The 27,994-nt window shown below is 39.1% G+C and overlaps 1 protein-coding gene across 1 annotated transcript in view; it reads left to right on the forward strand.

Annotated features, from left to right (window-relative positions):
* The first annotated feature begins 10,399 nt into the window (after positions 1-10,399).
* LOC306650910 (A-kinase anchor protein 17B-like) overlaps positions 10,400-27,994 on the forward strand; it is a 29,862-nt gene continuing 12,267 nt past the window's right edge. The window contains exons 1-2 of the mRNA XM_079123356.1: positions 10,400-10,786; positions 26,770-27,538. Of these exons, the coding sequence (XP_078979482.1) occupies positions 26,786-27,538 (753 nt within the window). The 5' untranslated portion in view covers positions 10,400-10,786; positions 26,770-26,785. The remainder of the gene's footprint in view (positions 10,787-26,769; positions 27,539-27,994) is intronic.

Genomic DNA, 27,994 nt, shown 5'->3' on the forward strand with positions numbered 1-27,994 from the left:
ATCTCTTCTCCAGGGAATGTTTTTGGTGCCTTTGTCTAGTATGAGATACCTGTATTTATGTGGGTTTGTCTCTGTGTCTTTTATTCTGTATCATTGCTCTACTTCTCTGTTTTTGTTACTGTAGCTCTGTAGTATAGTTTAAGGTCTGGTATTGTGATGCCTCCTGCTTCACTCTTCTTGCTAAGGATTGCTTTGGCTTTTCTGGTTCTCTTATTTTTCCAAATGAATTTCACAATTGCTTTTTCTAGTTCTATGAAGAATGTTATTGGGATTTTAATAGGAATCGTATTAAATTTGTATAACATTTTCAGTAGTATGGCCATATTGATAATATTAATTCTGCCTATCCAGGAGCATGGGAGGTCTTTCCATGTTCTAAGGTTTTCTTCAACTTCTTTAGTGTACTATAGTTTGAATTGTAGAGGTCTTTCACCTCTTTTGTTAGAAGTGATTTTTAATGACTGCATAAAATTCCCTTTTATGGAATTATATTTTATTTAAGCATTCCAATTGCTTTAATTATTTCCAAAGTTTTACATTTATAAAAATTGTGATGAATATCTTTGTATATAAATCTCTCCCTTTTTATGGATACTTTCTTGGAATGCAAATTACTGGAGGAAAAGATGATTTCTTTAAAGAAAGAGGTATGTTCCTAATAAAAATATGGAAATAGTTGACAGGGATTCCACGTCAATCTGAACATTTGGTATTTTCACTTTAAGTTCAGAATACCATGTTTATCACCTCAAAACTGTTGTTGGCCTGCTTCCCCCTACTGGGGTGATACCAGGTGCCACTATAGTTGAAGGCAGAGAACACTTGCAGTTCTCATCACACAAATATGTAAAGTGTACTTCTCTCTTTATCACCAGTTGTTTAATTGGTGCAGACTGATTGCTGGAAAAACAAGACGAGAAGCTAAATTGCTTTCTGTGGCTCAAATCTGTGGGGATTAGGGGCTAATTTTAGCACAATTTTTGTCAAAAGCAGGAAGCAGTGCTTATATGGTTTCATCTGCTACAGTTTCATACCACCTTCACATCTTACTAACATATGCTGGAAAAAATACAATAATAAGGGTAGTAATCATGATAGATATCATTGACTGATAACCATAAGGTTCTTCTCTGCATAGAAGAAGACCTATCTTCTTGGTTAATTGTACTAAATACTAAGAAAGAAATTCTCCCAGAAGGAACACAAAGGAAAAGATCTTGTATTTCCTAGTTATTCTTTTGACCCATCTTCCAACTAAGCCATTCCTCCATCAGTAAATCTTCAGATTCAGTTGGGCAAATTGATTGATGATCATTGATTGAATGATTTCTAGGACAATTACCAATGCCTGAGAGAAGAGCTTTTATGCTATCATGGGTAGTTGATTTGGCTGTGAACAATAATCCTGGGTTTAAGTTCTAACTCTGCCATTAACCTGTTACATGACTGGGAAGATCCTATGTCCTATCTGTCCTATCAGTTTCCCATCTCTAGATGATTTCTCAGGGCTTTTTCAAGTATATGTTATGGTTCTAAAGAAATAATAGAAGTAGAAGTCTTCCATTAAGGAGTAGGGCAGGGAAAATTTGGGGGAATTGAGGTTAGAGGAGAGAAACTGAGTCATATGAGAAGCATAATTTGATGTGGGATATTCTTAGATTCTTAAGATCATCATTTAAAAATATACATTTAAGTTCACAAAACTCTTTAAATTTATTAAAAATCATAGAATCATAGACATACAATAATAGATTTTTGGTACAAAAATTACACCCTTAAAAAGCCATTAAAATAAACATTCAACTATCATTTTTCTTCCAAATAATCACAGGTGGAGTGTATGAAATCATTGAATTGAGAATCAGCTACTTTATACACATGCATGAAAATGAGAGCAAAGAGACATGTTAATAATCTTGGGAGTTTTGTTGGCTTAGAGAAGCTGCTGGGCTCCGGGGAGATTGATGGAGTTAAAATGTCATTGTCGCAAGGGAGGCAACTATTGATTTCACTGACAAACCCTGTAATTATGGAACACAATGCCTAGTTACATTAATTAGAAGAGAGTGAGAGAGTGGAGCTGGAGGCCCTGCTGACAGGGAGAGAGGGAAAGTGGAGATCAATCTTCTCAGGTGTGGCTGGAGCACACAGGGAGTGGGGAGAGGGGAAACCGAAAAGTAGGTTGGAGGTTGGAACCAGTTTGAAGGTCTCTAAGATACAGCTCAATATTTAGTACTTTGTATTGCATGTATATCCAATAAAATCATGTGTAAAGTTATTTAAAAGTTGTGAAGTACTATAGGACTAAAAATATTTTAAGAGACAATATCAGCAAATGGTAAAATTTCAAATGGTATAAAGGGATAGGAAATGGAAAGTAAGTCTCCTCTGCACCTGTCACCCATTGCCCTTCCCACAAGTTCGATCCCTCCAGAGATCTTTTAATGTATTATTCTATGTATATACAAGTAACCATGAAATTATATATGTATAATGTATATGTATATTCTATGCATATACAAGTATCTATGCTATATATATATGTTTCACAAATGATTGGATACTGTTCACACTTTTTATTGTATATATATTTTTTCTTCTTAACAGTGTAGCTTGGAAAGCACTCCTTATCAGCACATACTGATCTGCCTCATTCTTTTTTAAACATATATAGTATTTCCTTGTACTGCAATTTCACCAGTCCTCTTTGAAGCACATTTCATTTGTTTCAGTGTCATCCAATTTACTATCTTAAGTTAAACTTCACCACTGAACAGGAAAACCATCTTTCAACATAGTGTTATAGATGAAGGTTTGGGATTTTTCTTTTGCTTAATATACTAATTTATTTTTTATTTTCATTTTTCAGTGAGTGTAACCAGCTTAATATCCCCAAGACATGTTTTAAAAAAACTATTTCGATGATGCACTAAAGCTACAGAATAATTAAAATATAAATCACTTCTAGAGAACTGATTGGGCCTGGCCAAATATAGTCTGCTAGGCAGGCTGGGCAGAGGTTTCTACATACAAGGGCTCCAGTATAGAAGGGGCACTTAAGCCTTTAAGAGCACTGCCTTGAAAGAGAAGAACTCAGAGATGTAGTAGAATAGAGTGGAGATTTCAGAGTCTGGAGTGAGAAGATTTGAGTTCTAGCCCCAGTTTTACCACTAACTTACCTTGAATATGTCACACCCTTAGAGGTTCAGTTTTCCCTCATGTATTAAATAGGGGCAGAAATATCAAACTCATAATGCTTTTATGAGGATTGGATGAATGAAGAGTCTCATAAAGTGCTTGATAAATATTAATTATAAGTATTACCCTAAGGGACAGAGACATAAATCCAGAATAGCTAGAGCTCCAGGTAGAGAACATATACTTGAGCACAGATGGTAACCTGAAAGGTAAAAGATGGACTGAGAAAGAAATGGCTCCTACTTGGTAAGATATTAATTAATCCAGAACTTAACAAAGGGCAAGGTAGCTCTTTTTGAAAAAGTTCTTGTAGATCAACAGTTAAACTGTACATCCTTGGATCTGGTGACTATCATTCTAAGTGAAATAAGCTAATTCCCAAAAACCAAAGGTTGAATGTTTTTGCTGATACGTGAAAACTAACCCATAATGGGCAGGGTGAGGGGGGAATAGAAATTCAGTGGATTAGACAAAGGGAAATGAAGGGAAGGAGCGGGGACAGGAAAAGGAAAGACAGTGGAATGAATCCAACATAACTTTCCCATGTACATATATGCATACACCACAGTGAATTCCACCATCATATACATCCATAACAATGGGGTTTTAACTAGAATAAGATATATCCCATGCTTGTTTAATTATATTAAAATGAATTCTACTGTCATGTGTAACTAAAAAGAACCAAGAAAAAACTGTATATCCTTGTCGCAAACTGTTGGAACCACTGTTCTTTATACATAGCAATTTTTTCCCTCTGTAGTTCTCTACATCACAACTTACTGACCACGGATAAAAGTCAATGACCATCAGTAAGAGTGAAAGAGAAGATTTGCATTTTAAGGAGAAACAATCCCTATTCGGATATACCAGTACAGAGAAGATATTTTTAAAAAGCAATCAGTGCATTTGATATTTCATTGGGTGGAGACCAAGAAACAGTACTAGAAAGAAAAAACTAACGAGCACCTTGAGAGACAAGAAAAGGGTGAGAGGGACTACTAGTGTTTAACTGATGTAAGATATTTGGAGGGTAATTCAAATATATATATTTGAATACATAATATTTAAGATTACATATATATGATATGAATGTATGTAAATATGTATTTATATATAAATATGGTGAATATATAAATGTCTATATAAATATGTTTTATATATTTTGAGTATATAAATATATAAAAATATATTTTGAATATACATAAATATATAAACAAATATATATTTGAATACATATAAATATGCAAAACATATCTATATTTTTATTACAAACATACAAACACTTGTTAAGTATATATTTATTTTTCTTAAGATAGAGTCTTTCTTTGTTGCCCGAGCTGGTCCCAAACTGCTGAGTTCCTGCTTCAGCCTCTGGAGTAGCTGAAACTACAGGTGCATGCCACTGTGTTTGGCTTAAATATTATTTTTAAAAAAAGCTGAAGTGAAGGGGAAACCCTGCCAGTTAGAGATCAGTCATTTAACTATTTGGTATATATCCATCCAGTCTTTAACATATGCACTACTGTTTTTTAGCCTAGTTGAGACTATATTATGCACACAATTTTTGTTTTGTTTTTCTTTTCCTCTCTCCATAAAATGCCAATTTCTTTTAAAAGCATCTCTTTTCAAGTCTTATAAATAGTCATAGTGTTTCTAGAGCTGGTGATAATGGCTCCTGGTTCATTTTAGAGAAGAGGCTGAGTAATGAAATCCTTGAAGAGAAAATCATGAAAAAAATAGAACGAGTATTTCTAGAATGTAAGGGGATGCAGTTACTAAGAAATGGCTTCCATTTACTTGCTCATGAATGTGGAAGTCTGGATTCCATTTTTATTTTTTCAGCATCTTTATCACATTGTGCTCTATTCCTATTTGGATAGTTTTTATAGGATCAGCATGCCTAAGTGACTGTGTCTGGGAACAGTGAGACATTTTGGAAAATTTTGTAGGAATTCAGTTCTAGGAAAATCAAAAGTAGATTCTTGAAGTTTTAAGCTACCAAAATATATATGCTGATGTCCTAGAGTATAGTGTCCTAGAGTATTAGAATGTCAGATACAAAATGTACAGATTATTAAGCCTGATTATCTGTCATTTTACAAATGGAGAAACTGAGCCCAGGGAAATGAAATGAATCTCTTTGGTCACACAGCTACTGAAGGCAGAGCCTGGACTAAAATTTAGGTCTCCTAATTTGTAGGCCTTTGTTTTAGAAAACTCCTGAAACCCTTTCAAATCAAATAATTAATTCTGCTAAGAACTCAGCAAAGTAGGTTAGAGTTATTTATTCTGTCTTTAGAGCCATTTACTGAAAAAGTGATTAAATGTGTATAATATGAGCCAATTCCACTAAAATTAAATATGTTTTTAATTGCTCTAAAAGTAACAGACTATTAAGTAGGCTTTCTTATAGTAGGAATTAGCTTTCAGTTTCTTATGCAGCCAGTTTGAAGATCACCACTTCTCACCTGGCATCTTAAATTACTATTATATTAGGCATAAAGCCTGTATTTTCTTATAAGATTAAGCAAATACATAGTCACGAGATTAGCTGCATCTCAGTGCTCCTTCAGTCCTCTCAGCAAAATGAACAAATGGTCAAGGGAAAGCATCTCACCTCAGGACTTGTATAAATTATTAGGATGCATCCATTTGCCAGTTGGTGTTCCTTCCAAATGATATCCTCAGACTTTAACTTCTTCATATATATCTATATCTAAACCTATAGATATATATGTGTAATTTTTTTAGTTGTCCATGGACCTTGGTTTTTTATTTATTTTAATGTGGTGCTGAGAATTGAAGCCAGTGCCTCACACATGCCAGGCAAGCTCTCTACCACTGAACTACAACCCTAGCCCCAGGCTTTAATTCTTATCTTCCCTCTTTGCTATATGGAATAAGCAAGTGATGCACAATAGATTTCTTTACATAATTTTTTTGCTGATTATTCTCTGAATGTGATCAAATAGTTTGCCAAAACAGACTTTAATCAAGGTGTGCATAAAAGACTCTTTGATCATTAAAGCAAATGAATTGGAATTTTTAGTTCAAAATTTGAATTGAAGTCATTGTATTATAGACCTAGGGAGTAGATGAGTTTGGAGTTCAGATCTTCTTTTCTAGGACCCTCATATTTTCTTCTTTATAGTAGTCATTGCTCCCATGCTGTTTGCTTTGGCATTTCCCCAGAGCTTATCCTTTCCGAAATGTATCTCAAGTGCCAAAATGATTTTTTTGTAACCATTAAAATGCCTAAACAATTTGTCGCCCAGTACTCTAATCACAGAAAGCAGAAGTGAGGGGATAACAGACAAAGCTGCAAGGACACTTGCAAATCATCTCATCCGATTTTATTGATAGGGAAACGGTCATAGAATGGCATAGTCACTTGCCCAGTGTTAATGGCAGAACTGAAATTCAAATACCCTGCTGAATGATTTAACCTAGATGCATTTTAACTTCATCTCCTGTAAAATGGAAATAAAGATATTTACTCAGGTTACTATGAGGATCAATTAGGACAAAATAAGTGAAAACACTTTGAAAATTGCAATTTGGTACATGTGCCTTTAAATTTTTTTCCCATTACGCCATGCCTCTTTTCATATGCCAAGTGTTAATAACTAGTAAATGTTAATGTGTGATTCTTCCAAGTAGGTCTTACATTTGGAAAGAGAAGATCCTGAGGACGCATCAAACCCTGGAGGGAGAAAATGGACAATAGAGAAATATCTCAGGTGTCCCTCAAATTACTCCAGATGTGGCAAACTCAGACATGTAGAGCCATGTTTTTTTCCTACCAGACATTGAACCCAGGGGTGCTTAACCACTGAGCCACATTCCCAGCCCTTTTAAAATATTTTATTTAAGAGACAGGGACTCACTAAGTTGCCAAGGCTGGCTTTGAACTCACCATTGTCCTGTCTCAGCCTCCTAAGTCTCTGGGGTTACAGGTGTGCACCACTGGGCCTTGCTGAACCATATGTTTTAACAGTAACAAAAAAACCTTATTTTCAGAGGCTAGGGAGCTAAGAACTTTGTAAAGAACGAAAAATTGCCCACACAGTAGTTTAGGCATTAAGGTTGGGGTTTGACTAAATTAACTTAAAAGTCCACTTTAACACCAAAGTTCTGCAGAGTGAGGTGGCACATGCAATTGGGAGGCTGAGGCAAGAGGATCACAAGTTCAGCAACTTGATGAGTCCCTAAGCAACTTAGTGATACGTCGTCTCAAGATAAATAAATAAATAAATAAATAAATAATAGCTGGGGATATAGCTCAGCGGTAAAGCACACCTGGGTTCAACCCCCAATACCAAAACAAACAAACAAAAACCCAAAGTCCTGTAACTGCGTGATTACAACTGGTTCATTTGTATAACATACACTCCTTTTTCATATGCTTTCTCTTCAGATCCAGAAACAGTATGTTACAAATTGCTTATCTGATCTTAAAAGTGAAAAATCAAAAGGAAAAAGAACTCAACACACCCACCCATAAGCACATGCAGAACACTTTAACAAGTTGTTTTTAAAAATATTTTCATACTGAGGATTGAGCCCGGAGGCGCCTAACCACTAAGACACATCACTAGCCTTTTAAAAAAAATTATTTAGAAACAGGGTTTCACTAAGTTGCTTAGGGCTTACCTAAGTTGCTGAGGCTGGCTTTGAACTCATGATCCTCCTATCTCAGCCTCCTGAGCCACTGGGATTACAGGCGTGCCTACAAGTTGGGTTTTTAAAAGTTAAACTGAATATGAAAGAAAAGGGTCATAACCTCTGGTCTTCAAATTACCAGTCGTGGTAGGGGTGGTGGTACACACTTATAATCCCAGCGGTTTGACTCAGAAGGCTGAGGGAGGAGGATTACAAGTGTAAAGCCAGCCTCAGCAACTTAGACCCTAAGCAACTTAGCGAGACCCTGTATCAAAATAAAAACAAAGTGTGGGAATGTAGCTCAGGGATAAAGTACCTCTGGGTTAGATCCTTACTACCAACAAAACAAAACAAAACAAAACAAAATAAAAAACCCACAAAAAATAAACAAAAAATCCCCCCACAAAAACCACACAACAAACAAACAAAAATTTGCCAACCTTAATGGAATGAGTTTAAACATTATTTACTGATATTCAGCAAGAGAGAAAAGCTCAGTTTTAGATTCCTCAACCCTTCATTTATTTGGATGAGTCTGAAGTCCAAAGCGACCATTCCAATTAGCTTCCTTGGGTTGGAGATGTAGCTTTAGGGTTAGAGAGTGTACCTGCATGTTCTAAGGCCCTAGGTTCAGTCAGTACCTCCCTCCCTCACAAAGAAACCAATTAAGTGCTTTGATGTCTGTGTGACAATGTGAGTGGAAACAGGATCATTAAATCCTACTGAGGAGCACTTGATGGAAGGACCCAATCTTATACATTTTCATTTGTTTATTTTTTTACAGGAAAAATAACACACAAAATTTATTACATCCTAAGGCTTGGGAGTATTAGACTCTTGCACATTTTTTTACCCCTAGTACTTGGTACGTGATGGATGTACATGATGTACTTGTTCAATGAATGAAGATACATCAGTGTGTTACAGGTCAGGTATAGTAGGGTAGGGAGAAGGTTATTTTGGACTTTGTATGAAAGGTATCAAAGTATCTGAGACCAAGGCTCTACTGTGTAACAACAGGAAGTTCAGTTTACCTTGAGTATAGAGTGCTCTGGGATTGGAGGTGTAATAGCTAGAAATGAACTGGGCACATGAGGCCAGATCACCAAACGTTTTCCATGCTATGCCATGGGTTTTGGATCTTAGCCTGAAAGGAATGGGGGTGAGGGGAGAGAGCAAAAGGATGGGCAGCTGGGATGGGCTTTTAAGTTGGGATGTGGTGTCATGATTGTATTTGTGTTTAAGATCTAACTCTGGCTTCCTGTGTGAAAAGGATGAGAAGAGTGTTGGGAAATCAGCCAGGAGGGAGAAAGCCTAGAGGCAAGGTGACCAGTTGAGAAGCTCTTTGGCAGTTGTGGTGCAAAACAGGGTTGGTTTCTGAGCAAAGGCAGTGGTAACAAGCAGAGATGGAGGTATATTTAGGACAGAATGAGCAGTAAAGATGTCTTGACAGAAGAGAGTGAAATTAACACCCCCCCATAATAGGTAATCAAGTAGAAAACAGAGCCCTGGATAGCAACCACTGTGAGAAATACCCCCAGGGGTGAGTTGAGAGTAAATCTAATAAGTGTCAGGTTCGTAATATGGCAGTCAAGAAAGCGAATGCCACTTTAGGGAGCTCAAACTGAAAATTCGTCTAGACAGGGATGTGACCCACCCTGGGTCTACTCCTGCAGATGGGACTGTACCCTGGGGTAGGGAGAGGGAGAAGGAAAGACTCAGTTCCTGCCTTGTACTTTCAAATGGTATAAAGGGATTGGCTTAAATTCAGAGAAGAGACTTGAGCTCAGTCTTTGGAGCAGCAGAGCCTGGAGGGGTTGTGAGCCAGAATTGTCTTCAAATTGTGGGACCACGGTGGAGGAAGAAGGGGCAAGGCTGGCTGTGCTCGGCCTCGAAAGGGTAAATGTTCCAGCGGGGGGGGGGGGGGGGTCTCACTCAACCTCAATCCAGGAGGCCAAGAGGCCCACGCTGCAGTCCGCAGTGAATCTCAGTTGCTGGAGGTTATCCAGTTTACAAGGGCAGGACTTCTCTACATGGGACAACGACAACAATCAAAACCAGTGCAGAGATAGTCAGTTGACGATCTTCGAGGTTTCTGCTCACCTTGCGATGTGTAAGATCTGGCCGATTGGGTGACCTTTTCTCAGCAGTCCCGCCTCACAGGTGAGGTGGGCAACAGCACCTCTCTCATTAGCCTTTTTATACTCTTTTCCTCGAAGGCATTACTGTGTGCGTGGATCGGTAGACCAGGTAAGTTGCAGTCTTTAAAATCATTGTAACCTTGTGAGAGCCAGAGGGTGGGAAGCCTGGCCAAAGCTTAAGAATCGTCAGGAGCAACGGCGTACTGGGATAAACTTTGGCTCCTGCTTTGCCGCACTAGAGGGGCGGGGTTATTTGAATGGTTCCTCCTGAGAAGGCGATTGGCCCTGGGGAAATCAAAGGGGCGGGACTAGTCCATCTTTGCCATTGGTCCTGTGGGCAAGTTGAAGGATGGAAGCGAGGGGGGCGGAGCCGGCGAGGGGAGGCAATTGGTTTGGCCAGAGCCCACCGAGCAGAGCAAGCGGGCAGGCAGGCGAGCCCGCAGCCCGCAGCCCGCAGCCCGCAGCCCCGAGCCGGGAGGCCGTCGCTGTGAGCTCGCCAGGGCCGCAGCGGGGCGAGGGGTGCGCGGGGCGTTGGCACCCGGCTGCGCGCCTGCGTCGCGGACTTGGATGCAGCGAGGACTCTTATGCTCCTGGTGCGCTCGACGCGAGCCATTCAACAGCTGGCCTCGCGGACAACCGTCGCAGGGAGCGACTGGGAGTGTGGACTGTGGCTACTGCTGCAGCTGGAGAGGGGCGGCGGCGGCGGCAGTGGCGGTGGTGGTGGCAAACCCGCTATCCCAGAGGAGCCCAGAGTGGAGACGCAACGGCTCCTGAGTCTCCCGGTAAATGCCCTATGCTCTGCTCGCAGAGAAGGCAGCCACGTCCCACTGCGTCTGTGTCGGCTGTCCGCCCTGGCCTACCGGAGCTGTGGATGCCTCGCAGACAGGGCCTTACCAGACCTTCGGTGGGGATTGGGGAGGGGCTATGCAGGGGATCCGGGTTTCCCCTCCAGCCCCAGCGGAGTTAGGTTTTCCAGAGATGCATCTAGTCTCTTCCCTTGGTCCTTTTCCTTCACCCTGCTGCGCTTCCTCTGGCCCTGGCGCCGCAGTAGGGGGCGCTCTGGCACCCACTCCAGGGCTCACTCTGGCGGCTGCTACAGCTGAGGTCACGCGAGGCATTCCCTTAGAGTGCGTTGGCAGTGTCATCCCACTAATGAGAACTGAAGGTGCCCTCTCCTGCTAGATCACCATGCCAAGGGCTCGGGCTCTCAACTTTCTCTCTGCTGCCTCTGCACTCATCCATTTAGCAGGGCTCCACTGTCCCTACCCGTCCCCCTGATGACTAGGTCCTTGGTTTCAGAGACTTCTCAAGACATTCTGTCTCCACTGGGAGTTTTCCAGCATGGGTGGAATAAGACTGTTTTTAATTTGACTAAGAGAGCAGGGTCACCCACAAGGCATTTGGAATGCTGGGTGCTGAGCTTGGGTTGGTAGGCAGAGGGGTGAGGGGAAGAAGTAAGCTAGGGAGACCCAGGCTGTGGGGAAAACTGCCATTCCTGCACGCAGGGGAATCATAGTCTTGGTCCTTGGAACTCCCATCTTCTTTACATTTTAAAAATAATTTTAATACCTTTATTTTATTTATTATATGCCGTGTTGATTGAACGCAGTGCCTCACACATGCTAGGCAAGAACTCTGCCACCAAGCCACAACCCCAGCCCTACCTGCTTTACATTTTATTGCCTGCTTTTTGTAACTTCCTTTAAAACTGATCATTACCAGAGAACTTTTGAATGCTGCTAACTCCAAGGGGCAACTTGTATTGGAACACTGGTTCCAGTAAGGGAGCTGGTTACCCTTCTGGCCTTTTCATTTTCCATACGACATCAAATCTCAAAGATCATGTCCATTTTGTCCATTTCTGCCTGCCTCTAAATCTAGCTTTGAAACCTCATGCTGTTGAAAAAGTAAACTCATGCAGCACAGTTGGTAAGGCACAGTTGGGTAAGGCTCAGTTTTCATGTTTGGAAAACCATTCTTGGGATAATGTAGTTGGGAATTCTCAGATTCTGGGTTCGTTTGTTTTGTTTTGTTTGCTTTTTAAAGGATATGACATTTCAGTGGTCACATTTTTTCTGTGCTGTGTTTTTTTGGGGGTGGGGGGTCCCCTGAAACATGGAGTAACCTGAAGCATGGAGTAAGTTCCATGAAATTCTTTTTCTTTTAATCCTGGTAAACAGAGAGAAAAGTGAGATGTGCAATAAGACTGTGGGCACTGGTGCCCAGGGGGTCATACCTACTGCATACCTCACAAGATGGATGGGGCTGGACTTGTTACTCCAATGGGATGAGGGAGGGGGACAGGGCCTGCAGTGGCCATCTTGCTTCTGTAGTAGTGGATTACAGGCTTTCCATTTAGTCCTAGTCAAAGATCACACCTGCAGTGTAGCCTGTTTGTTCAGGTTCCTCATCATATACTCATGTAAAGAGAGTGAACTTTGACTGGTTCTGTGTTTATCTCGAACATCAGAAGGAAGGTGAGGCTTGAAGTTTAGGGAAGGCAGAAGTGAGGGCCATGTTGGATATAACAGAAGGTGTGTGTGTGTGTGTGGGGGGGGTGTAAACATTGGTGCAGTTCTCTGCCTCTGAGATTAGCTACATACTTATCTTCCCAGCATGCACTCCTGCCTTTGCTGGAGAGAGGGACTTTTGTGGACTTGTTTCAGAGGTGGTGTTAGTTGTGCAACTCTTGATTCAGTGTCCACCTGGGTCTGTGGATTCTGTGTTGTATCCAACATACTCCTGGCACTTTAAGAAGCTTTAAAGCTAAGCTTCAGGTGAGGCAGGTCAATACCTGGGTCACAGAGTAAATATGGACTGCATGGAATCTTGTGGGGCTGTGCCCAGAAGAGGGAGCAGAAGGGCTGGAGCACTTACAGAAGGAGAGGAAGGTCAGTGAAAATTGAGTAGCTATAATAACAATAAGAGTTCACATTAATTAGCCACTTGCTGGGGAGTAAGTGCTTTCTTTGCATTATTTTATGTAATCCTTCAAAAATCCTGTACGGAAGAGAGAGAGGGAGAGAGAGAGTGGGCGGGGGGAGAGAAGGGCATGCACACTGTTTGGGGTTGGCTATCCCTAAACTGAAAACTGAAATCCAAGATATTCCAAAATTCAAAATCTTTTGAGTGTTGACATGACACCACAAGTGGAAAATTCCACATCTGACCTCATGTGACAGTCTGCAGTCAAAACACAGTCACTAAAAACATTGTATAAAATTACCTTCAGGTTATGTGTATGACATGTATGTGAAATATGAATGAATTTCATGTTTAGACTTAAATCCCATCCCCAAGATATCTAATTATCTATTATGCAAATGTTCCCAAATCCAGAATCTAAAACACTTGTAGTCTTAAACTTTTCAGATAAGGGATATTCAGCATGAATCATCTTCTGAAGCCCAAAGCATTTAGGTAACAAACCCAAGGATATCTCCCAGCTGATCAGTAGTGGAGGTGAGATTTGAACCTTGGTCTGCTTGACACCAGACCTTGAACTCAAAAGCATTTTTGCTTTTTACTGTCACAGGGAAGGTTTCATAAAAGAGGTGAAGCGTGAGCAAAGTTTTGAAGGGTGGGTAGGATTTCAATGAGGTCTGGGGATATTTGACTGAACAAACCATCATCGTAGAAGGAATTCAAGGAAGACTGGTCAACTAGAATGGAGGATGAACATAGGGACATGATAAACTATAGGGCTGGCAAGGTGGGGGAATCGTGTTTTGGAGAGCCTTGGAGGGACCTTGTGATGCAGTAAGGAATAGGGGAGGTTGAGAAATTTTAAGCAAGGAAGAACATGACAATAGTGGTACCAATCATCTGGTATGTCCTACCTGGGTCCCTGAGTCTGTGCCCTGCTCCTCCTTTCTTGAGTCCCTTACCTAGTTGTCTGTACATTTAGCTGTTTCTTTCTTTCTTTTTGTTTTTAAATATCCTGACTCTTTGGGGGAATACTCAATGCATTCAACTGAGCAGATTCCTGGGTCCAGTGTGCAGAAAGAGCAAGCTAGGGGCCTTGGGTCAAATTCAGGCCTAGATGATGTGCTTCAGCCTGCACTCTATTTGAAAAAGCAATAGAAATAGGGGTCAACATTGAAAAGGCTAAAGATCTCAATAAAAACTGGAATCTCCAGCCTATCTTAAGATGCTAGAAGTCTTGAGTTATGTTTCACCTCCAGAGAGCAGAGCTGGACAGAACTGACCCCATTAGCTAGGGGCTGAGTGTTCTGTTTTCCCTGCCCAGTCCCCAACCCCCATTCCTGGGAGCTGTGTGACTCTGTAGGCTCTGAATTCCTGCTCAAGAGAAAGGAGCTCCCACCAGGGAAGATTCTAATTCAAAATTAGCTTCTTGCTTTACTGTGTAATTACAGAATTATCAGAGGTACAGTAGAACTGTCTTTGTGAAATGAGAATAGTCATAACACAGGCATGCAGAACATCATTGGGGAAGGGCTGACTGCTAGGGATTGAGGATTTTCTGTGAGTGGTATCTTTCCTCTGATGTGGGACTGAAAGTCTAAGATCCTACAGAGACATTGTGGTGGGCCTTGCTATTCTTCTTCATCCTTTTCTTGGAATCAAGTTTTCTTTCCCCTAAATATTTGATGACTGTAGGATCTAGGTCAAAATGATATAGAGAATTCAGGGGGGAAAATAACTCAGAAGTGACTACCTGAGAAGGCAACATGTAGAAATATTAATCTGGAAGTCCCTGAATACATTCTGTGTCTTCTAGATGGACAGGTAGGAGTCCTTTCTGTGTTGTCATGGGAAGATCTTTATTTTGCAGGTCTGTCCAGGAACTGCAGGGCATTAAGCATCCTGCCCCACTGCTTAGCAAATGGCAGTGGAGACCATTCCTATGCTGGCTATTGTGACAAGTGCAATTGTTACTATATATGTCCCATTAGTGGTACTTTTTAAACCCACCAAGCACATTCCCAGGAATTCTAACAATCATTTCATGTGAAGAATGTTAAGACCATTTTTGTTTATCTGTGGCCCAAAGTACCCTATATGTCTCATGGCATTCACCATTTTATTCTTCATATTCTGATTAAAAGTTATAAGTCCTAGCTGGGTGCAGTGGTGCACACCTGTAAGACCAGTGGCTGGGGAAGGTGAGGCATGAGGATTGCAAGTTCAAAGCCAGCCTCAGCAAAAGTGAGTTGCTAAGCAACTCAATGAGACCCCCTCTCTAAATAAAATACAAAATAGGGCTGGGGATGTTGCTCAGTGGCTGAGTGCCCCTGAGTTTAATCCCCAGTACCAAGGAAAAAAGAAAAAAGAAAAAAAAAGTTATAGGTCCTTTCTCTTTCTAGACTTAGTTCTTTAGGGGTGACTCATCACTGTAGTCCTCAAAATGTCTAACTGGGTAGGTGTTTGGTAGGTATACCTGAATTTATCTCAATGTTCATTAATGTTAGTAGCTCTAGGAGTCCAAAGAGCATGTGCATCTGCATTATCATTTTACTATTGGTCTGTAGGTGCTAATTTTAGCATTTTGAATATGGAAGTCATACTTTGAAATGCAGCTTTTGAACAGTCTCTGTTTTAGGTAGGATTTAGCCTTATTAGTTTTTTATATGAGCCAGGCACTGTCCTAGGCTCAGATATACTAGTGAACCAGACACATGCAACTCTGCCCTCATGGGAAGGGAAGGGACAGACAGACAAAAACAGGTTGACAAATACACATTGTGAATGCATAGCTTCAATGTTATGGGGAAAATAAAATGGGGTGATACGTTGCTGTGACAGGGCTGGTACCAATTCTATTTCAGAATGTTCAGGGAAAGATGTTCTGAGGTGACATTCAAGTCAAATCTGAAAAAAAAAATGAGAAGGAATCAACCCTGAAGAAATCTTGGGGGAGTCCTTCAGACAGGGGGAATTCCGAGTTCACCCTGTGGAATGAACCTGGTGCATTAGTGGGGCAGTAAAAAGGTCAGTGGGGCTGGATGGAGAGAACAAAGGCAGGAGGGGAGAAGGTGAAATGAGTTGAAAGAGGTGCCATAGAGGGTCCCCCCCCCCCCCAGGGATTGAACCCATGAGCTACATTCCCAACCCTTTTTTATATTTTATTAGATACAGGATCTTGTTTAGTTGCTCAGGGCCTTGATAAATTGCTGAGACTGGCTTTGAACTTGACATCCTCCTGCCTCAGCCTCCAGAATCACTGGGATTACAGGTATGTGCCACCATGCCCAGCTTACTGGAGAGTTTTGAACAGAGGAGTGACATGGTCTGGCTTAAGGTTCTTATTTACTTATTTCTTTAAAAACAACTTTTTTTTTTTTTTTTTTTTTTTTTTTTTTTTTTTTTTTTCAGTACTGAGGATGGAACCCTGGGCTTCATCCTTGCTAGGCAAGAGCTTTATCACTGAGCTACACCTCTAGTCCTTGAGACTTTTTAAAAAATCACTTTGGTTAGTGCATAGAATAGATTCTGTTGGAGAAAGGATGAAAGAAGAGACTATAGAGAGGAGGCTGTTGCAAGAATCCAGGTGACAAGTGGTGGTGGCTTGGACCTAGGATGTAGCAGTGAAGCTGGAATTGGGTTTGGAATGTGTGGTAAAGTCAAAAGGACTTGCAAAAGGATTGAATCAGAGAGGAAGGGAAGAATAAGCCCTAGGTTTTCAGTCTAAGCACCTGAGTGGATGGTGACTTTATTTAGGGAGATGGTAATCACTAGGTGGGAAGGAGCAAGTTTGACGTAAAGGACAGTTTTGGGGGATGGAAAGTAAGAGCTCTGATGCACTTGTTTGTCTGAGATGCCAATGAAATATTCAACTGGAGATATTGAACCGGCAGTGGAATATGGATACAAGGTTGGCTGGAGCTTCTGTCTACATGAAATTAAATGCAAATGAAAGCTACTTGGAGTTTCCATTATATACTAATAAAGGTAGCAGACATAAATGTCATAATGATCCAATGTGTGTAGGGCTGCAAGGGAAACAGGCATGTTCATTCTGCTGATGGCTTGATTAATTGACTTAATGTTTCGGGAGACCAATTTGACAATAGTTAATGAGCCATATAAATGAATTCTTGTCCTTTGACAAAATAGATTTGAAAATATATTTCGAGGAAATCATTTTTGTGAAGATCTGTACAAAAAATTTCATGGTAGTTATTTCTGATGGTAGTAGTCTTTTGAAAAAGGTAGTGGTCTTTCAGGAAAAAAAATAGAAAATACAAATCTTCATGGAGGGGGAATATCTCTTACCAAATCTGTAGTAATGCTCTATAGAATTTCTACAAAATTTTGCTATCAAATTTCTACAGGAACTCTCTGTAGGCATGAAAAGTGAGAAATGTGTTGACCATATCAATATCTGGAATTGTTAATAAAAACAGGTACAAAACCAGATTATGATGGTATATAAGTAAAACTGTGTCAATCTCAGACTCTTCATGCTTAAAGTTGTAAATATACAGTTGTTTTACTTATTTTGTACCATTTCATCCACTTTTGACTTTGTACCTGTTTCTGGCAGAGTGTTGCCTGGTTTGGATTCCACAGATTACCATGAAGAGTTCACATGAACTGTGACCTCCCAAGTTTTTCCTGCCTTGATCACATTTGCCACAGAAGATATTCGGTAATATGTGGTTCTGTGGGACTTTCAAATAAATTCACCCTGGAGTTTTAAAAAGCTTGGGAAATGCTGATGTACTCAGAAACTTGGTAGTACAAAGCTGGGTCCCGTGTGAAGGTTGCTTCTCTCCTGTAGATGGCGACTGTGGGCAGGAATTCAGCAGGGAATTTTCAGACTGAAGACAGAACCTGGAAGCAAAACACTGGTAATTTCATAAGATGCATTTCCCACAAACAATCCTACGATTACTCAGTAAATGAGGGAAAAGTATGGAAGATACTCAGCCACATTGTTTTACATCCATGATGGCCTTTCCTTTTCTTTTCTTTTCTTTGGGGCAGGGAGTCACGTGGAGAAGAGAAAGCAGAAAGCAATGAGTCAACTTCAGTAGCATTATGGTGAATTAATCCAAGGTATAAAACAGCATTCTTGGCTGGAGGTGTCTGGAAAAGGTGTTTTTCAACAAAGTGCTGAAGAAGGGGTAAAAGACTAAAAGACTGGTTGGACAGGTCTGCCCACTGCTTTGTACATACAGTTTTTTAAAAATAGCTCCCTTTCTTGCTATCATGGGAGGACACCTGTGCTCAGCAGCATTCAGAGTTATGTAAATGCATTTGCACCAAAACGCTGAATACAACTCTTTTTTTAAACATTAATTTATTTTCTGTTAGCCTCAGAAATACTCAAAACACTTTGCTTTCACAAACATCACATAAAGGAAACCTTAGGAGAGTCTTTTGACACAGGGGAGGAAAAATCAGAAAATGAAGTTGCCCAGAGAGACGAACTAACATGAATCCAGTTTTCTTGATTTCGAGATCAAAATTTCCCATGTGTGGTGGCACATGCCTGTAATCCCAGTGACTGGAGAGGCTGAGACAAGAGGATGGCAAGTGTGAGGCCAGCCTCAGCAACTTAGGGAGGCTCTCAGCAAATTAATGACACCCTGTCTCAAAAATAACATAATAAAAAGGACTGGGGATGTAACTCAGTGGTAAAACATCCCCGGGTTAAATCCCTAGAACCAAGAAAAAAAATCCCCACACTAAACTCTACCTTAGAGGTAAGTTTCTTTGGAAGAGATTCTCTTGGTAAAACCCTAATATTTCACTGTTGCAAATTATCATTACTGAATGGCCGAGGATCTTCACAAGTCACTTCTTTTCTTTCCAGAAATCTTCATTGCCCAATAATCCTTTTAATACCATCTAAATCTGGGAATTTGGTCGTTTAGATGGTTATATATTGGCCATATTCCTACTATTGCAAAACCGAGTACAGCTCATTTTAATGATGTGATTTTGAAATTATTCAAAGATCACAGCATATGGTCAGCCTCAGTTTTTAAAATGTTTGGGTTAATGATGTGTCAGAATGCTTGAACATTCATCCATGGCATCTTGACTAAAGAGCCATGTGCTATTTCTATTTGGTCAAAACTTTCTGGAATTCTTTTTTGGAGGGGGGTTAATAGGGATTTAACACAGGGCAATTTACCACTGAGCCACATCTCTAGCCCTTTTTATTTTTTATTCTGAGACAGGGTCTCACTAAGTTGCTTAGGGCCTTGCTTACTTGCTAAGGCTGACTTTGAACTTGCGATCCTCCTGTCTCAGTCTCCCAAGCTGCTGGGATTACAGGCATATGCCACTGCACTAGGTTTACTGGGGTTCTATACAACCAGAAAATTGCAAATTTGCTAGGTTGATCTGACCCTAACAAAACCTGATTGCGTTGCTGACTTACATAACTATGTTGATATAATTTTACACATCTAAAATACTTTAAAAATGACTAACTTGGAGGTTCAAAAGTCTGGAGAATAAAGAAAGCCAAGACCTACTTCAAAAGAGGATATTGAATTATGCAGATTGTCCTATATTTTCTATGGTTGTTTTTAAAATGTGCCTCATTCAGATCACCATGCTAAACACTCTGACAGCAAATAGTTGAGTGAGAAAGAACAAGAGAGAATGAATGGGTGGATACTTATGACTCAAGTACTTTCAGTGTTTAAAGTTAATTTGATTTTAAAACCCTGAGAGGTATAAGATGAGTCTGTCTAATATGCTCTGAAATGAGAGATGGTGTTGGAATGATTTTGGATGGTCTGTGCAGAATTTATTGAGTTTTCACTGCAGGTTTAAACAACTGTTTTAGGCTTAGGAGGACATTTCCATCTGTTACCTTTCCCCTAATCTCTTAGTCTACTGTTATTTAGCCAGCTTTGCTACTAGATACAGTGGTAAGGAGGATGTGGTTCTAGGTGATTAGAGAAAGCAGCATGTTCTCTGAGAATCTTCTAGAAAAGTTCTGGTATTGGGAGCATGTTGAGTGAAATATTTTCATAAAGCTATGTACACAAGACACTGCTAGAATGCACACAGTGTAAGCATTATTGAATAACTGTGATTTTTTTTAAGGTTAAAGGACCTCCTTTTAAGGTTAAAGGGCCTCTCTAAAAGTATTAAGGAATAAATTATTTTAGTAGTATCACTCTTAATCACAAAGCTAGCAGAAAGATGTGTGCAGGAGGGTGGAGAGGGTGGAAACGTGAAACATAAGAGAACTGGGAAATAGTTAAAAGTATTTATTAAAATTTGACCTTTTGAGGGGAGGGGAAATTCCAACAAAATAGGAGAAAGGTCAGTGAAGTAGAGGAAGGGGATTGAGGGGGAGAGAGGAGGGTCAGGATAAGGAAAGAACAGTGGAATAAATCTGACCTAACTCTCCTATGTACATACATGAATATACAACAGTGAATCTTACCATCACGTACATCCACAAGACATTAATTTTAAAACTATATAAGTAAATAGCAGAAAGATCAGTACAGTAGAGGGAAAGGAACAGGGGGAGGGAGGAGTGGAGGGCAAGGGGAAGCCCTGGGGATTGAATTAGAGCAAATTATACTCCATGCTTTTATAACAATGTCAAAATTAACCCTAGTGTTAAGTGTAACTAAAAAGAACCAGTATTTTTTTTTTAAATTGACCTTTTGATTAATTTATGAAGGTCATAATAATGGCATTCTTTTCCATCAGGGCTGGGTTTATATTAGACTCTGAAAACGTTGTTGAATAAATGAATCATGGATATCACAATGGTGAAAATGATGGGAATGTTAATGAATTCTACCATTACTGTCAGCTAAAGCACAGGAATATTAAAAAGTAAATTAGAGGGTAAGTTAGGTTGTTCTAAATAATCTAATAATAGTTCTAAATAATCAGATAATCTAATAGTAATAGTCTAATAAATTGGTCTCAATGTTTTGGCAGATACATTTTAATGAATAATATATAATTAATATACACTTTATTAAATATAATATAGTTAATATATAATTTAAAATATATCATATGTTTATTTGATTTAAACAGAGTTACAAACAGGTATCATACAAACCTTTTTAGGCCTATTTTCGAGAGCAAAGTAGGACCCTACAAAGCTTTAACTAGATAAAGATTGGTACATTTAGTTTGGAATTGAGAAAGCATTCTGATTCAGAGGAAAATACCTGTTGAAATTTAGCACTGTATCAGTATTTTCCAGAAAAAAAAATCTATTTTTATTACATTACCAAATAAGTCAGTTAGGACATAAGCATTTTGCATCCAGATCAGTGATTGCTGAAGGCTAAAGAAGGTTTACAAAAGAGCATGAGAAAATTTGGGTGGATGATGAGTGTTTTCACTATCTTGATCATAGTTTTATGAGCATGGGTACATATGTTAAAACTTACTAAAACATACACTTTTGATACATGCACAGTATATGTTATGAAATGTGGTTTGTTGTATATCAGTTATGTCTCAACAAAGCAGTTTCATAAATAAGTTCTGCAACTTGTGATGCAGCTACTATTGCAATTGCCAAGTGAAACTTCATTGCTCAAAAAGTCCTATTCTAATCTCCCAGGCTTCAGTCATGACTCACACACAAACTTTGATTATAGGGTCAGATTCCTATAAGCATTTACACTGATGGCAGATAGAGGGGTGTCTTTGGTCAGTGGGGGGGTTGCTATTGCATTAATCTGTTTTGAACCTTTTCTAGACAAGTTTGTATCAGAAGTTGTAATTTACTTCCTTCTAATAGCTTGTTATTACATGTTTCTGCATTTAATCAAAAAAATTTTAAAGCAAACTTAACAGTGCTTACTGTAAACATTTAAAAGTTGAAGCAAGAAGTATACAAAGTTAAAAGAGAAGGCTTTTTATTACTACTTCAGTTTTATTGCTTGTTATTGGTCTAAGTTTCCTATATCCTCTTGGTTCAATTTGGGTAGGTCATATGTGTCTAGAAATCTGTCCATTTCTTCTATGTTTTTCAATTTATGGAATGTAAATTTTCAAAATAGCACCTAGTGATCCTCTGAATTTTTTTGTGATATATGTGGCATAGCTCATTTTTTAGCTCTAAGATTATTTATTTGGGCCTTCTCTCTCTTCTTTTTTTTTGGTTAGTTTGGCTAAGGGTTTGTCAATCTTGTTCATCTTTCCAAAGAACCAACTCTTTGTTACATTGATCCTTTTTAATTCTCTATTTCATTAATTTTGGCTCTGACCTTAACCATTTCCTTCCTTCTACTGCTTTTGTAATTGATCTGATTTTTCCAGGACTTTGAGATGCATCATTAGGTTGTTTATTTAGGATCTTTCTGATTTTTTTTACATAGGTATTCAGTGCTACAAATTTTCCTTCATAGGCCAGGTGCCATGGTGCCCGCCTGTAATCCCAGCAACTTGGGAGGCTGAGGCAGGAGTATTGCAAATTCAAAGCCAGCCTCAGCAACTTAGTGAGGACCTAAGCAACTTAGCAAGACCCTGTCTCAAAATAAAACATAAAAGGGACTGGGGATGTGGCTCAGTGGTTAAGTGCCCCTGGGTTCAATCCCTGGTACCAAAAAAAAAAAAAAAAAAAAAAAAAAAAAGAACTGCCTTCATAGTGTGTCTCAGAGATTCTGGTATGTTGTATTTCTATTCCCAGTAATTCTAAGAAGTTTTAAGTTTCTTCTCTGATTTCTTCTATGATCCATTCATCATTCAGAAGCACATCGTTCAATCTCAGTGTGTTTCAGTGATTTCTATAATTTTCCCATTCCATTTTGATCTGATAATATGCAAATAATTGTATTGACTTTTTGGTATTTACTAAGACTTGCTTTGTGTCCTAAAATATGGTCTATTTTAAAGAAAGTTTCATGAGCAGCTAAGAAGAAAGTATTTTCAACTGTTGTTAGATGAAATATTCTGTAGATATCTTTTAGGTCCATTTGATTTATAGTATTTTTTGAACTGAAATATCCTTGCTGATTTTATGTCTGGATAACATATCTATTGGTGAGAGCCTTTTTTAAAACAAATGGTTCTGAGAAAACTATTTATCCATTCATATGTAGCAGAATGAAAGTTGTTCCCTATCTCTCACCCTGCATGAAAGTCAAGTCAAAGTAGATAAAAGACCTAGGAATTAGACCAGAAATTTTGTAACTGCTAGAAGAAAACATCGGGCAATTCTCCAACATATAGGTACAGCCAATGACTTCCTTAATAGGGCCCTAAGGCTCAGGAAATAATACCAAGAATTAATAAATGGGATGGCATCAAATTAAAAACCTTCTTCATAGCAAAAGAAACAAAAGAATGAAGAGAGAGCCTATAGAATTGGAGAAAATCTTTGGCAGATACTTCTGACAGAGGATTAGTATCCAGAATATATAAAGAACTCCAAAACTTAATATAAAAAAATCCAAAACCCCATTGAATAAATGGGAAAATGAACTAAATAGATATTTCTCAAAAGAAGAAATTCAAATGGACAACAAAGATATGAAAAAAAGTTTGACATCTTTAGCTATCAGGGAAATGCAAGTCAAAACTATGCTGATGTTTTATCTTCAGCTAGAATGGCAATCATCAAGAATACAAACAATAATAAATGTTGGGAAGGACATGGGGGAAAAGGAGCACCTCTAAACTGTTAGTAGGATTATAAATCAGTGTCACCACTATGGAAATCAACATGGAGTTTTCTCAAAAGACTAGGAATGGAACCACCATATAACCCTGCTATGCCACTCCTCATTAGTTATATAAAAAATTATAGTAAGCATACTTTAGAGGTAAGCATACCCATGTTCATAGCAGTGCAATTCACAATAGCCAAATAGCCTAGGTTTGTGTTAACAGATAAATGGATAAAGAATATGTATGGTATATACACACAGTGGAGTTTTATTTAGCCATAATGGAGAATGAAAGTATGTCATCTGCAGGAGAATGAATGGAACTGGAGAATATCATTAAGCAAAATGAGTCAGACTTAGAAGGTTAAAGGTCATATGTTTCTTCTCATAATTGGAAGCTAAAGAGAGAAAAAGTGGAAAAAGGAATCTCATGAAAATGAAAGGGAGACCAGTACAGTAGAGCAATGAGGTCATGGGGAGGGAGGAAAGGAGGGAAAGAGGAGTTTTTTTAATTACTTGTTTTTATTTGTTCTAATTGGTTATACATGACAGTAGAATGCATTTTGACACGTTGTACACAAATGGAGCATAAATCCTCATTCCTGAAAGAGGAATTATTGGGGAATGAAATTGATTAAATTATGTTATGTGCATATAAAATACATCACAATGAAAATCACCATTATTTATAATTATAATGTACCAATGAAAATTTTCAAAAAGACTTGGAAACCAACCTGGACAAAGGATGCTAAATCAAGTGTATGTGTTGGAATCATCAATTGGGTGCACATTCATTAATGTGCTACATATATTTTACCCTTGCCCTGTTGTATACAACTCCCAGCAAGTTTTTATGGAAGTTTACATTTGAGATCAAGTGTATAATTGATTCAAGATTTGGAATTTTGGAGTTTTAATATATGGGCAAGCCACTTAATTTCCTTGACTCTATTGGAATTTCCCCATCTGTAAAACAGGTATGATAATCACTTCTTACAGGCTGCTTCATAAATAAAACGAGATAAAGCAAGACTACTACCACTAATAAATAACTGCTATTTCTTATGTTTATTGAGAACTTTCCATGTGCCAGATCTATTGTAAGGATGTTACCTATACTTGTTTATTTAATCCTCCCAGAAGTTCTATTTTCTCTATTTTATCATTAAGGAAACTGAGATAGAATATATGGAAACTCTTTGAAAGTTCTAAAACACACTAAATATTATTAAATAAAAATTAGATATTATTATTATTAGTATTAGTATTACTAGGCTTTATGTTTTAGAGATGTTTTAGGTTCATAGAGCAGGAGGTATGGAGTTACCATATATCCCCTGTCCCACCACACACATAGCCTCCACCATTGTGAACATCCCTCACGAGAATGGTATATGTTACAGTTGACTAACACATTGATACATCATTATCACCCCAAATTCATAGTTTAAATTAGGATTCACTCTTGGTCTTATACATTCTAGGAGTTTGGGCACATGTATAACAATATGTTTTTACCATTATGTTCTCATTCATAGTGTTATCATCAGGGTGTCCAGTTGGGGTCCAGGTCCTTGGTGTTCTGAACAAAGAATTGTGCAAGACACACTCAAGTAACAGGCAAAGTACAGATTTATTGAAGGTGAAGGTGGTTGCAGCACTCCATTAGGTAAAGCAGAGTGGGTCAAGCAAGAGAGAGGAGCTCAAGGCCCTGATCTTCGGAAATTAGTGACTTATATGCTGAGCTGTGAGGCAGTCTCTCCCTTATACAGACCTGATTGAAGATCTTACCCCATTTGCCCCCATTGGTTACCTTATGATACATGATTAGAATATTGACAATTTCCCCCCATTAGTTACTTTAGAAAACCAAATTAGAAAACTTCCCACTTTACCCCCATTTGTCATTTTAATATACCAAACATACGGTAAGAGTTGTCATGGTGATAAGTCTTCAGTGGCAGGAGTTGTCATGATAATGGGATTTATTATAAACAAGGATGAGACTTGGTTCCTTGTCCTCCAGTGGCTTTTCTAATACCCTGTCTCTGCCATCTTGGTATCCCTGAACTCTTGCCTAACAACAAAACTGCCTATTTTAGTCAGTGATTTTGTTGCTGTGACCAAAAGACCTACATGAACAATTTTAAGGAGGCAAAGTTTATTTGGGGGCTCACAGTTTCACAGGTTTCAGTCCATAGACTGTCAAATCTATTCCCTTGGGGCTCAAGGTGAGGCAGAACACCATGGTGGAAAGAGTGGTGGAGGAAAGCAGCTCAAATGATGATCAGGAAGAGGAGAGAGAGAGAGAGAGAGAGAGAGAGAGAGAGAGAGAGATTGACTCCACTCACCAGATATAAAAGATCATGCCTGCATTGCATCCAAATGTCATCAGCATATCCAAGGTCACAGGGATGTACAATTGTTTCAGCACCACTTGTTGAAATGACTGTCTTTGCTCCATTGTATTGTCTTTGCTTCTTTTTTTTCAAAGATCAGTCGAATGTATTTATGTGGGTCTATTTCTGGACTTTATTTTGTTCCATTGATCTATTTGTCTGTTCTTTTGCCAGTACCATACTATCTTGATTACTGCAGACTTACCATAAGTCTTAAAGTCAGATAGTGTCAGTCCTCCAACTTTGTTCCTTCCTTTAATATTGAGTTGACTAATCTGGGTCTTTTGCCTCTCTGCCTAAACTTTACAATAAGTTGTTATCTATAAAATAACTTTCTGGGATTTTGATGGGAATTGCACTGAATTCATAGGTCAAATTGGGAAGAACTGACATCTTTGAGCTTTCCTATCCATGGACCACATATTTAGTTTTTTGATATCTTTCATCAGAGTTTTCCAGTTTTCCTCATATAGATCTTATGCACACTTGATAGATTTATACTAAAATATTTCATTGTTTTGGATGCTAATATAAATGGTATCATGTCTTAAATACCAAGTTCTGCTTGCTCGTTGTTGGCATATAAGAAATCTCTTGACTTTTTTGTATCAACCTTGTATCCTGCATCCCTACTGTGATTGCTTATTAGTTCTATGAGTTGTAAGATATTGTTTTAGTTCTACCCATAGTGAAGATCTAAACCCAGCAATTCAAGTACCGTTTCACAATCCAAATCTGTATTTTGCTCCATTTGTATCAAAATTTTCTCTTTTGCCCTTTAAGGTGGTCTGAGGATACCATGACAGTCACAGTGGTATATGATAACTCTGAGGCAACAGAGCTCTGTGCAGCTCAGCACCTCTACCTCAAGCCCATAGCAAAACTGATGATCAGTGTATTGCTCCCAGAAAGTATGGATCCTGTGAGGCCTTTCTCTAACTGGGAAGTTCTTGACCAGCTAAAGAGCCTGATTTGCCCTGACCAGTTCACCACAGTTCGGCTCTCCAAGAGTACAAAAGACTTTATCCGATTTGAGGGTGAGGCTGAAACCAGAAGTTTGGTTCAAATCCTAAAGGCAAAGTTACATGGGAAGATCATCAAGCTAAATGGTTTGAAAACAGACTTAAAAGTAGTGGCTACAGATGCCTTGGGAGAGTGGGAACACTTCCCCAGGGAAAAAGAAGCCTCACTGAGTGATGGGGCTGAAGAGCAGGACCACGATAAGAGCCCAGATTCCATATATTTTGAAGGCTTGCCCTGTAAATGGTTTGCACCAAAAGGTTCCAGTGGGGAGAAGCCGTGTGAAGAGATTGTTCGGGTAGTCTTTGAAAGTTTCGGGAAGATCAAGAATGTGGATATCCCTATGCTTGACCCCTACAGAGAAGTGATGACTGGTGGGAGCATTGGGGGGTTTAGCTTTGGCTTGCAGACATTTGAGGCCTTTATACAGTACCAGGAGTCAACGGACTTTATTAAAGCCATGGAGTCCCTTCGAGGAATGAAGCTGATGCTTAAAGGAGATGATGGGAAAGCTCTGGCATGTAACATTAAGGTAAGAAGTAGCCAGACTTTCTCTTATTTCCCACTTTTCAGGTGATCCTGAGTCAAAGGTAGGAGGAAGCAGCTAGAATCAATTTTCTTAGATTCCACCAGGCTCTGATTAATAACCTATGTGAAGACTGTGTTGTCATTGATAAATGGATGTCTAGAGAGAAAAGGTCTGGATTTGAACACTCCTTCTACTATCAGGCATGATGGTTATTACAATCTGGGGCTCTGCTGCAGCTTCTTGAGGGAATTAAAAGATTATTTGTGGCTCCTATGAACTATCTCATATGCTTGTTCTATTAGTCAAGTTGCTGAGAGGGATACATGCAGTTTATAACCACAAAGAGAACAGTTTATTCCCTTATTACTCCTGGAGTCACAACTTATATGTTCAGCATGTCTGTCAGGTAAACTGCTAAAACATAATCCTACCAGATTTCAAAATCATCCTGTCTATCCA

Source organism: Sciurus vulgaris (assembly GCF_902686455.1).
Source record: "Sciurus vulgaris genome assembly, chromosome: X".
Classification (NCBI taxonomy): Eukaryota; Metazoa; Chordata; class Mammalia; order Rodentia; family Sciuridae; genus Sciurus; species Sciurus vulgaris.